This window comes from Calypte anna, chromosome 18, assembly GCF_003957555.1.
Source record: "Calypte anna isolate BGI_N300 chromosome 18, bCalAnn1_v1.p, whole genome shotgun sequence".
In the NCBI taxonomy this organism is placed as follows: domain Eukaryota; kingdom Metazoa; phylum Chordata; class Aves; order Apodiformes; family Trochilidae; genus Calypte; species Calypte anna.
The window spans coordinates 3,178,164-3,190,525 of NC_044263.1; the positions used below are offsets into that span (position 1 = coordinate 3,178,164).

The 12,362-nt window shown below is 37.8% G+C and overlaps 1 protein-coding gene across 3 annotated transcripts in view; it reads right to left on the minus strand.

The window, feature by feature from the left end:
* Positions 1-12,362, minus strand: part of HELZ (helicase with zinc finger) — an 83,517-nt gene that overhangs the window by 11,165 nt on the left and 59,990 nt on the right. For all 3 annotated transcript variants that reach the window (XM_030461888.1, XM_008494530.2, XM_030461889.1), the window contains exons 21-27: positions 11,937-12,165; positions 8,297-8,501; positions 5,076-5,127; positions 4,075-4,268; positions 1,442-1,652; positions 837-913; positions 116-683 (exon numbers count right to left, since the gene is read on the minus strand). In XM_030461888.1, coding sequence (XP_030317748.1) covers positions 116-683; positions 837-913; positions 1,442-1,652; positions 4,075-4,268; positions 5,076-5,127; positions 8,297-8,501; positions 11,937-12,165 — 1,536 coding nt within the window. The remainder of the gene's footprint in view (positions 1-115; positions 684-836; positions 914-1,441; positions 1,653-4,074; positions 4,269-5,075; positions 5,128-8,296; positions 8,502-11,936; positions 12,166-12,362) is intronic.

The window sequence follows — 12,362 nt, forward strand, 5'->3', positions numbered from 1 at the left end:
CCAACAGTGACCCAATTCAGAGCACTGTGCCCAAAAAGGTAAATACCTCCTTCATTTTCACTTCAATGTAGTTATAATTGCACACTCTGAATTTAAACAAAGGAAAGTCACCTACCTAAAGTATCCCCTAAAGGCATTCCTGATGGATTCTCTTCAATGAAGTTGTTCAAGTGGGTGGGCAGAACAGGGTTGTGCTGTGCAAGAGGCCTCAAAGGGTTATTGACTTCTTGTAACATGGGTGGGGGGTGTTGTTCTGAAATCACAGCATCTACAGCAGGAGAATGTGGTCGGTGGGGAATTGGATTATTAAAAAAAGATTGGCTGGGGCCTGCCTGGTAAGCAGGGGAAAGCTGTGAAGGTTGTGGAGGCTGCTGATTCAAATGATTATGTTGCTGAACTACCTGGCTTTGCTGGGGTGGCATTTGGTTTTGTTGCTCAGGCAAATGATTTTGTTGTTGACTTAAAAGGTTTTGCTGCTGTTGCAGAGGATATGGCTGCCTGGGTATTTGTGACACATGCTGGAAGTGGCGATTGGGAACTGCATACTGTGAGTGGGGGGGGGTGAGATGTAAATTCAGCTGCCTGGGGTTAAGATTTTCTTTGCGATGGAATTTAGCATTAGGATAAGCAACACTGGAACGGGACTCTGGGCTCCTGTTCTGAGCATTTGCTTCTAAGTCAACCTGGAAAAAGAGAATGAAACAACTCTGAAAATTGATATTCAACAAACAAAACATTGCAGCAATTAATACATTCATTAAAAGATGGGATATTGATTGAAAACAAAATTGAAAATTGATTGAAAAAAACCCCAATCCCAAAGAAGATAAACCCACCTGTTTGGATTCCACTGGTTTCTTCTCAGGTGTTCGAATTTTACTCATTTCAGGTCCAGCAGGGTTTTCACTTTTACCTAAAAAACATTTAAGAAAGGAGTTCAGTAGTTTCAATGGAAAAATTATTAATTTGGAAGATTTTTTTTCCCCCAGACACAAGAAAATTTAGACTTACTAGTATAACATTTCCAGCATCACAGACATTTAACATAATTTACCCAAATACCACTTTTCCTTTGATCTCTGCACTTTGTTCATTAATCATCACTACGTAGTTCTTCCAACTTAATTGCAAATATCAGTTACCATTGGACTGCAGAACAGAGACCAAGTACACCCTCAGCAAACACCCCTCATAGCTTTGATTACTTCCTCCTTTGAATCTCACAATAGTTATCCTTATTTCTAATGGCAAATCACAGGTTATTTCCCCAACTTTGCAGATCAGACAATCACAGAACGGTTTGGGTTGGAAGGGACCTTAAAGACTCCCCAGTTCCAACCACCCTGCAGGCACAGGGACACAATCCTGTTCACAATACCCTATTTAAAGCCCAAACTCCCTCCCAACAAAGCTCATTTGCAAGGCAGTTTTAACAACTAACCATTTCGACTTTGTTCATGTTGCTCCTTGTCTTGATGCTGAAGCTGCTGCTGCTGTCCTATGCTAACTGGTGAGTGATGTCCCAGGCCATAAGGTATAGGAGACCCACGCCCATGTGCCTGTAACAGGTTCATATTATATGCCATAGCTGCTTGGTGAGTAATGATTCGAGGGTCAACTGCAAACCTACCCTGATACCCCGTCCATGGTACCTACATGATTTAAAAAAAAAAAATAAAAAATAAAAGAGATACATTGAAAAAGTTTTTAAAAAGATGCAATCTGTTGAAGTACCTTAAAGGAAGTGACAAACGGAGTGACACCCCATCAGTAAGAAGCAGTTTTCCATCAGCTGAGCTGACAACACCAACGCACAACTACAGGAGGTATAGGGAGAGTGCTACAGGCAGGCAGCAGTAAGGGGCAAAGATTTTATAGGAGAACCCTGGGCAAAACCCAAAATTGTATTAAAACCCATTCTTCTTTCTGTGGTTTCAAAATCCGGAGAGAAAAGACTGATGAACAAATTGTATTTTAATCAAGGTTATATTAATCTCTTCTCTCAATAACTGGGAGTGGGTGAAGCTCAAGAAAACAAGCAGCCCTCTCTCCTGGTAGATAAGAGAAGTCAGGCTGTGTCTCAGTGGGGAACCAGAGAGAGAAGCTGCTAAATGAGGAAACCTTTATGGGCCTTTTGCCACCCAGTGCTGTAATCCTGAAACCCAGAATGAGGGGGCATACTGTACCTCTGCACCCCCAAAACACTGAGTGAAGGTAAGAGGACTAGAGGTGGAACCAAGAGATTATCCACAGGTTAAGAATGACAGGGCCACTCCAAAGGCTCTATGCTACATGACACGTGTTGCAGATCATCTTGCTAAATATATGAAGTTAAAATCCACCTCCTGAAAGCACGTAAAGAAGTCAGGATTTTTACAACATTTAAAATTTTAATTTCAAGGAAACCAGCTCTTGATCAAATTAGCCCAATCTTGCCCTGTAGGGAATTTATTGTAAGGAGGAAAATGTATAAATCAGAGCAGTGTGCAGGGGAAATAATCATCAACATCCAGGCTGACAAAGCATCCTTTACTGATGACAGCAGACAACCTCCTGATGTTTTACCTTGGATATGGGAACTGCCTTAAACAAATAAAAGAGATCACTTCATCTTATGTGAGCACAAAGATATCTTACTTCACTCCCTACTTGTTTTAAGGGTAGAGACTTTCATGCAATTCAGTTTTTAAATTAGTATTTGCCCTTGAAATGTGCACTTTGAACTTCAGCTTTAGGCTATTACTGCATCTGTACAGTTTCAAATCATCTCCAACAAGCTTCTTTTCAAAAGCAGATGTCTCATTAGTACCTCAGTCTTTGCACTTAATTATTTAAAGATTCCATCTTCAGGGAATGTGAGCTCAAAATAGTTATTTTTCATATATTTCTTTTGATTGGAAATCCATAAAATATATTAACCTTGAAACAATAAGATATAACTTTTAAAATTATCTTGGTTTGATATTAATAAAACGTGAGCAAGCATGAAAAAGATACAGCTGCTAGCCTTCTCATTGCATTTAAATTTATCCATCAAATGCAGTAAGATGGGAAAAAGGAAAATTTCTTGACCTAGCTAAGAAAACCAATGTATAGCTGCCAGCTGATCTGAGACACGCAGCTGAAACTGGAGTTTCTGCAGCAAGTCCCCTATAGAGATAACCTGAATTGCAGTAGAGGACTTAAAAATTATTAAAAAACAATTTAACTAAATGGCAATGTTTACTAATGGAGTTAAACACATCTCTGCATATGTGGGTCCCATGTCCTGCATGTCTTCAGTTGTGTATAAAACTCACATGTGACTCCAAAATACCACTTTTGAGCTTTTGCACTTTCCTCCCCATTCTCCTCCTGGGATATGCAGGTGTGGAGGTTAAAAAAAAAGGCAGAGACTGCTTCTTTAATTCAGTCAGCTTTGGTGAGCAAGTTTCATTTGTAATGCAAAGCTCCACACAGAAATGTTGCCTAAAAGACCCGATTAGGGATCTTCATTGTGTTCTCAAATGTCATTAAGGAAAAGGATTGGAGAGGAAACTGGTTTGCTATCAGGTTCTGGAAGGAGAAAACATCCCATAATGCTTATTTTTTTTCTTATCACTTCACTTCAGACACCTTGCACTGCAGACATCCAAAGCTGGTAATTTAAACTCTATGAAGTAAATAAAGAGAAATAAGCTTGGGCTGAATGGTCTGTGTCTCTCCAATGATTAAGAACTGGACTCCAGAGTTAACTCAGATGCAGGTATCTCAAGTCAGATGAGACAGATCCCACTGGTGTGCCTAAACCTGGAGCTGAGAAAATACACCAAATTACATGAACACGAAATTGCTTTTAGGCTGCCTGGAGTTACTTGTGGGAGCAATGGTTTTAAGTCCTCATTTTCCAGTGGTCCTCTGCACAGCCACTCCTCCAGCCAGCTAAGCCCACAGAGCTGAAACCAAGCACTGAAAAAGCTTGCAAAATATCCAATAACTGATTTGGTAAATCAATTTTGGACAAGCAATAATTGAAGGGGAAAAGAGGGGGGGAGGAGGGAAAACAAATTTAAAAAAAACAAATTTAATTCTTACAGGCAAAGGCACAGACATGACCATGTTTCCTCCATAGACAGCAGGTACATATAGAATACTTGTCCCAGTGTGTGGATCTATCCTTTGAACAGGACTTGGAGATTTCCCCAGATTGGGGTGAGGTCCCAGAGGAGGAGGGGGAGGAGTATATGCTCGGATTGGATTTCCAATTAGAACAGAAGGATTGGGCTGAACTGAAAAGAAAGAAAAGAAAAAAAATAGATATATAGATACAAAAAACCAAAAAAATACATACACATAAGAAATATGAAGACTCTTTTCTCATCTTAATAGCACCTATCTTCATAAATTATGTGTGCAACTCTAACAGCATAGGTTGGATACACTGAGAGAAAGCATTAATCAAATAATGTATCCCATTTCAAAAATTTGAAGAGGCAGAAAATATGATGAGATAGAGAGAAACAAGAAGCTGGTAATGCATTAATGAAAGAATGTCCCAAACCAATTAAATAAGCTGACAGTCACAGGAGCTGTTAAACACTGCATCAAAAATTAGACTCGTGCTCCTTTCTTCAGCAGGGAAGACAAGCTTTAAATTAATGCTTTTTCAGATTAATAACAAAATTAATAAGATGTTGTATGCTATCTTGCAAAAGTTTGATCAGTGATATCTGGATATATGACAGCACAACAGCACAAACCATGCATGTAATACAATGTCCTGATTCTTACAGAGCTAATACACTGCTACAGAATTTTCCATCATGAATTTCAAAGCCTTCATTTTTAAGAGGCCAACAGCAATGCTGGGCTAATGCTCTAAAGCCAGTGTGCACAACACCTACCAAGGGATACCCTCAAAAACACCTCCTGTCCAATTTACTGTCAATAATCCATTTCCCAAGTGCACCCAAGAAGCAAATGGCTAAGTGAGCACAGAGCAGACACTCAATTTATGTCAAATTACTATCAACTTCACTGAAGCCAAATCAGTGTGAGCTCAGAGAAATTCCTGCAGGAACAGCAGAGACACTTACCAATTCCATCAGGTGGGAAATGGTCATTCTGGTTATGATGATGGACCTTGCCCTTTAAAAGGGAAAAAAAATCATAGTGATGCTTTGAATTATTATGGAAACCAAAAGCTTTTTATTTCAACTGAACTTTATGATTAAATACAAAACAGACTTGGTAAGAAGTTAGCCCAGCATTTTATTCCTATTTTCAGCTGTCCAGTTCCACCACATGACTAGGAATTCATGCAGCTGGGCATTAAATACCATTTATTTAATTAACCAGTGGGTCATTACCAGTCCCTCTGGGGATACTCTCTCCCAAGATCTGTTTTGGATGCCAGGAGAGTTACAGAAAGCTACCTTGAGCTTCCTTTCTCACCATTTTATTTCCTGTTGTCTCACTTCTTTTAGAAGAAGCACCAAGTATTAACCTAACCCTCAGTATTTCTATTCCATGATATCCCTTAGTGGAACCATGATCCAGTTTTTTCTCCTGGTTTCAGCTGCTGTTTACAGCATCAACTAATTAGTTAATATTCATAAACTGTGAGCACATATTCAAATATGCCAGCATGCTCTTAAGTCTCTTGCAGGATAAGAATAACTTCTTTAATCTGGACCTAAGTACATTCACAAATTGAAAACAAATCTAGAAACTCTTTGCAAAACTTTTTCAGCCCACGAGAGAAGTCTGGGCAGTTTTCCAGCAGTCTGAGCAAATTAGTCAGGGTAGAAAGACAGGTTGTTTGACAATGTTGACTCATGCATAAACCAGATTAAAGAACTGGTCTCTGAATTCTTCTCTTGTTTTAAAAAAGAGTTGTGGAAAAATAAAACAGTTATTGCTTTTCATTGGGGTACTTTAACAAAAGAAAACTGTTTATTCACTAAAAAGAGAAAGATTCAATTTAAAAAAAGGAGAGGAGCTAAATGCCTTAATCCCCCAAGGTTAGGCCAAGGTATTTCTGTACCTGCTATGCTGTCAGTTAGCATCAAACTGTAACAAATCTCTGTTCTACCAACCAGACTTGTACTTAACAGGCTCCATATTTTAAAAACTGAAATAGCAAATAATTACATCAATTATTAAGAAAAGCTGTCCCATTCAACAGCATGTACCTCTATCAGTTTGGTGAATATAAGTCAACTGGGGCCACCTGTAAGTTGGGGAAGGGTGGTGCTGGCCTTCCTTTGTCTTTTTAATAGTTTTGATGGATTAATGATCTTGTAATAGTTTATTACTGACTTAACCTAGGATGAGGATTAAGTGCCTGAATCCAGGCTGAAAAACTGGAGCACAAGGAGTGATAGGGAGGTGGGCAGAGCTGTAAAATTCAGTCCCTAATTCCCTGCACACTGACTACCCTGCAGGAAGCCCTGAGTTCTGAAAACTGCCCATTTCCACATCATCACCTATAATAAAAATAAACAGCAAAGAGGTTTTTAATGTCCTTACACAAATCCAAGAGCAATTCTGCTGAATAAGAAGGTGTCATTTTTACAAAATCACTTTTCACCACAAGTGGAAAAGGATGTGCAGAAAGTCTCCACACAACAGAGGCTGTTCTCAGGGCTTTTTTGCTACAAAATACACTAGCACTACATTTGTAATCTTTCACCTTGTAATATTAAATATTGTACTTAGGAGGTCAAGAATAAGCAAAGATAACCATCTGCTTTTAAAACGTGGGCAAAGGGACATTTATCACTTATTACAGCCATTTTCTCTGTGTATTACCTGCTTGCTTTAGTTCTGTTACTGCACATGCTAGCTGCTAATTCTATTCAGAGGGAAGAGACTTTAGAATAATTACAATATAGGTTGTTAAAATATTGCAGATCTTAAGCTGAAAATACAGTCCTGGCAGTTTGAAAATGTTTCTTCTGATTTCTACAGCAGTTTACTAACAAACTGGAAAAAAATAAACAGAACAGCCTATTCACAACACTCTCACTACCCTCACCCAACCCACTTTTCTTTTTAATTTACTATACTTGCAGTTTAATATACTTTTGTTTCATTTTAGACAACAAAATATTAAAATGTATTCCTTTAATAATCTTCTATTATTAATGAAAATGCACTCAAAGCTGTAGTGTGACAAATCAGAGTGCAGCAATGACTTCTTCAAGACAACAATTTTTTTCATTTCTAGTTTTCTAGAAGTCTTGTGTTTTGACACATGACTAGATGCTTCAGCAATCTGGTGTTTGTTTCAGAATCTAATGCATCTTGATGAAGAAACCAAATGTTCTCACTTACAAACCCTCTTTTGGGAAGGACTGCCAAAGGGAAAGCTTTCCTTTTTGTACTGTTAAAGTCAAAAAAACCTGTGGTAAAAACTTCATTTAACCAATACAGCCTGCAACAAAAATGCAAAACTATGGAAAATATGGACATTTCTTCCTCACAAGGCTGACAAACTGCAATTTAGGTGCATCTCTAAACACAATTATATTAAGTTATAACTCAAATGTTTGAAATAAACTACAAAAACTATTGAAATACAATTCATTACTACATGTCACCCCCCATAAAAGCTCCAAAATTTAATGTTATTCTTTATCATTCTAAGGAAGCTACATATTTTCATCAGTCCTTTACCTGCTTTTATAAAAGCAGCTGATAATATTACCACTGAGTGGTAATTTCATCTCTGCTGATGAAATCTGGCCTTGGTTAGTAAGCTAACCAAGGCAATATACTGGTTACAACTTATTTTAATTAAATCAAAGAACCATCTTACATAAGTCCCTGAATTTTAAAATGTGGTTTTTTTAGAGCACACCAAATCACTTGTAGCTATTATTTTGTTTCCTTATACTCCCTGACACTGCCTATATTGACCTGTTGTTTCCTAGAATAAAGAGCACAAACTGCCTGGAGGGTGGACTGGTTCTTGTCCAGAGGGTTTAATTTGTATTACCTGAATACCAAGGCCAAGATCCATGGCTCAAGTTCATCAGGGTCATTGCAATAAAGTCAATGAACACACCAGAGTGACCCAAGGTGTATATTTTAGTAAGAAAACCATGCTGAGTATGTTCAATATTGTGTTATAATACAAGTCCAGAGCTTTTTCTTGAAAATGCTGAGGATCCCGCTGGGATTTGTGGTTTGTATCTGATTGCATTGGTGCTATTTTAAAACAACAATTTGTTCCTTAAGCATTTCATGGAATTTCTCAAAAGGGATCTCTAGACTCTCTTTCTGACAAAATTCATGATGAGTAAAGCTTTACCTTTGGTGGTGACTGCTGCTGTTTGGTGGCATTTGCTGAATGCTGATGCCGAAGAGCTCGGGGGATAAACTCAGGAGCCAGTGGGTTCAACACATAAGTTTTCTTTAACTCCAAAGCTTCCAACTGAGCTTTGATCTGTTCAAACGTGATACCGTGGAGACTTTCATTCTCATGACACAGGGCAATAAACCTTTCCCAAAATTTCCTATGGAAACAATAAAAAGGAGGAAGATGTGATGGCAGTTGTTGAAATTAAAACAGATTTAATGTAACTCGCTGGCATTCTTATTTTTCCTGAATGCTCATTTTACACACCAAGCCATCCAGCCTGCAACCTGATCCATGAATCTGAACCCCACAGCATAATGCAAAGCTCCCCAGTCATGTAAAGACCTGGGGCTCTGTCCACACATATCAGGTCACAGCACTGGGTGTGAACCACACTTAACAGTAAAGTCATGGCCAGGTCTAACTTGAGGTTGTTTTGGTTTTTTTTCCTATAAGACAAATACAGCAAACTCTGCTTAAATTCTGGATGTGATTTATGGAATGTATTAAAGCTCAGAATCACTGGGATAAAACAGATTCTTGGTCCCATAGGATGCAAAAAGGATTTTATTAATTTAGGCAGATCATTCCATTCCAGTGTCATAATAAAAGAAAACTTGAAGCCAGAAAGAACTATCTGATGGCACATGATTTCTCTATGAAAATTCTGTGTCCAACTTTCTAGAGGGTGGATTACATTTAAATGCTGTAATAAAACATCCCTAACCATCTTCTGCTTTTCATGCCTTTCTGTTGCTTATAAGAAGTCTTTATATTTTTAACATCCACAGCAGGATCCATACAAAAATTCTACAGTTTATGATGATTTTTTTTTTTAACCTCAAAGGAACTTTTTAGCTGAAGTTACTTACATTTAAGAGGTTTAAATAAATATGATCTCAAGATGTAATTTACAAACAAACAAAACAACACTGATTGAGCTACTCTCTTTAAAAAAAAAAAAAAGTTATTGAAAAAGAGGATTAAAAAGACAATGATTGTAAGGTGTGCTTCACTACAACTCATCATAGTTAACCCTTCAGTTATAAGGACTGGCTTATAAGCAAGTGCCATTATTTCTGTGTTGTCTCCCCAAAATCTGTAAAAAGAGAGATTGCTGAATAGTAATTTTAACAGCAGTGTAATATTTGGCTGGGTAGCTGACCTCAGAGGAAATAAACAGATGTTTTTCTTGCAAGAATAATGTTAATGATGTATTTTAAGAACTGAAAATATTTTTCCATGAAATCCCATCTTCTCTTGTTATCTTATATAGGCAAGAAATGCTCTTTTAAAATTCAGGCTGCAAGATGGCTTTTTTTCCTGCATTTTGCTGTCAGGCAAATGTATCTGGCAAGGTTTTAAGTGAGGATTAAAAACCAAAATGAAACACTTCATGGGGAGGCTTTAATGATGGGACTCCCTCTGATGAATCGATTCAGTCACCAAACCTACTGCCAAGCACCACAAATCCACTGAGATCCATCCACTTTTGCTGAAAATGCCCCAAGCAGTCTCTCTACACAGGGAACACTTGTACTGGGGTGTAAGAACAGAGAATAAAATACTGCTGTCTCTGTCTTACAGTGTGCTCTGCAGTTGAAAGGGAGTGTCTGCCAAAACAGCCCTGTCTCCTCCAATTGGAGCACACAGCAATGCAATCATTACCCTGGGCACACTTCATACAACTTTGGTTACAGAGTCCTGACTCATTCTGACAGGTATTAGAATATTTATAAAACTCAAGTACTCTCTAAACTTTTTTTTGAGGGCTGTTTTTCCTAACGAAATGTCACTTCTTTCAGACTTCTCCCAACTCCTGCTGTACTAAAAAAGCACCATCTTCCAGCAGTGTGCCTCAGCCCCTCCAGCACTCTTTTCAAAGAGGCAGTGTTCAATTATTCAGTGAAACAAGACAACGGGTGTGTTAAAGGGAGAGCTGGGGATACAGCTCAATAAAAGCTCCAGTGCTCCTTGTTTCTTAATTATCTTTTTGGTTTATCATTTTCAACAGCTCTGTATACAGGGAGAGCTGTTGGTTTCCAAAAGGTAAACTCCATTCCTAAATGCCAAAGCTGTTACACACCATGCTGATAAGCCTAGATTTTTGTTTTTGTTAAGTTTTTGCATGCCCTATTTCAGATATTTTGAAGGAACCACACTTGAAGAAACTGCTGAGCCCCCTTCAATTCAAAACTGGGTCCATTTCAGTACCTAGTTTCAAGCCTCAACACTTGGGGCTTATATGAACATTCAAGAGATTCTCTTATTCTATGGGATTTGAGAGAAAAAGGAACTTGGTCATTCTCCAACAAGAGCTGTATTTAGGCAGATGGTTAGAGCATCAGTCTAGGGATTAGCTAACTCTAGAAGGTAACACCACATACCCTGACCCTCAATGTGGGACAGAAAGGCAAAATTTATGAACTAAAGAGTAATTTTTGAGCAAGCAATAGGAGAAATCTCAGTCAGCACCAACTACAGCCAAGTCATCTATCTCTGCAGTGGAAGGTGCTGAACCAGAGCCTGTACCAGACACCCATCACTTGTAGATCAGGAGGCACAGAACTCCTTCTCATCAGTCAGTGACACAAACCTGATCACATCTAAAATAACAAGCAGGTAAAAAAATTATTTTTCCTTTAATAAGGTGTTGCTAGCAGTTTAGAGAGATGACTGTGTGAATATTCTTGTCCTATCACCAGCAGCTAATTGGTCACATTCAGGATAAACTTCACAAATGCAGTAAACAAAGGTTTGGTTTCCTTTTGGGTTTTTCAATGCTAAACTTTGAAAACCACATCCATTTTCAACACAGTAGGAGAAGAGTGCTCAGGAAAGTAGAATACAATGTAGAAAGAAGTGACTAATACATATTTTTAGCTAGATTATAATAATACAGTCAGTGCAGAGTTTCCTCTCTTCAAGAAATAAGCCTCAGGGTTTATCTCTGATCATCTCAACATTTCAGCTCTTTCATTGAAAAAGAAACCTTTGAAGAACAAGAGCCTGGGACCCTTAACATCAGTGTTTACATCTCTTAGAATTTTCCACATTTCTTCATTTAAGCCTATAAAAAGCAAACTGACTCAAATCTTAATGAGTTTTTCACAGTATTGTGAAGAAATATAAAAATACTGGTTTTCAAGTCTTCTACCTTCATATGACCCATGTAATGTTAAACTTCAAAATACTTTGCATCCCAATTCTAAAAATACATAAATTATATATTATTCTATGTATTATTTATATATTATACATATAAAATTTTAAGTTATATAAAAAAACACTAAAAATAAAGGATCTTTAATATTTCTGTCTAGAACAATAAATGCAACTGTTAATACATAAAGAGACAGTTATTAAGGACTACTGGTAGATACCTCACATTTTATCTCTGCAAGTTGTTACACATGGTGACACTGTGACTCTGGATAAGAAGGAAAAACCAAAATGAAACAAAAACCCCAACAAAACCAGCCAGAATAACCAGTGGAAGAACATCTGCCATTTTACACAACCCATTAGTCAGAGATAAATACATTTTCTATTATCCTTATCCCTAATTAACTAAGGAACTCAGATAAAGTACCTGCATCTTCCAATGGAACATAAAGCAATGGGATCTCCCACCACAGCTACCAGGGATTGTGCTCTTGTAATGGCAGTGTTGAGAAGTTTGTAATTAGACAGAAAACCATAATCCAAGTCTTCTGTTGAATCCTCCAGTAACTGCTCTTTCCTCTTAATTGGTGTTTGCTTATGTTTGCATGTATGCCGTGTTCGTACTGTGCTGAGAAACAAAACTCTGAACTGCTTTCCTGAAATGAAACAAAAAAGCCAAATGTCTGAGATAATTGGAGCTATTTCTGCTAGTAACACATTCAGACCACTTTACTTGCCAGTCAGATTTCACACCTAGATATTCTGAAGAACTGATAGCTACTCTTCACATGGAGAGCTTTATGCAAGAATAATAAGTTTTAAAAATTTTAAAAGATGCACTATAAATAGCATA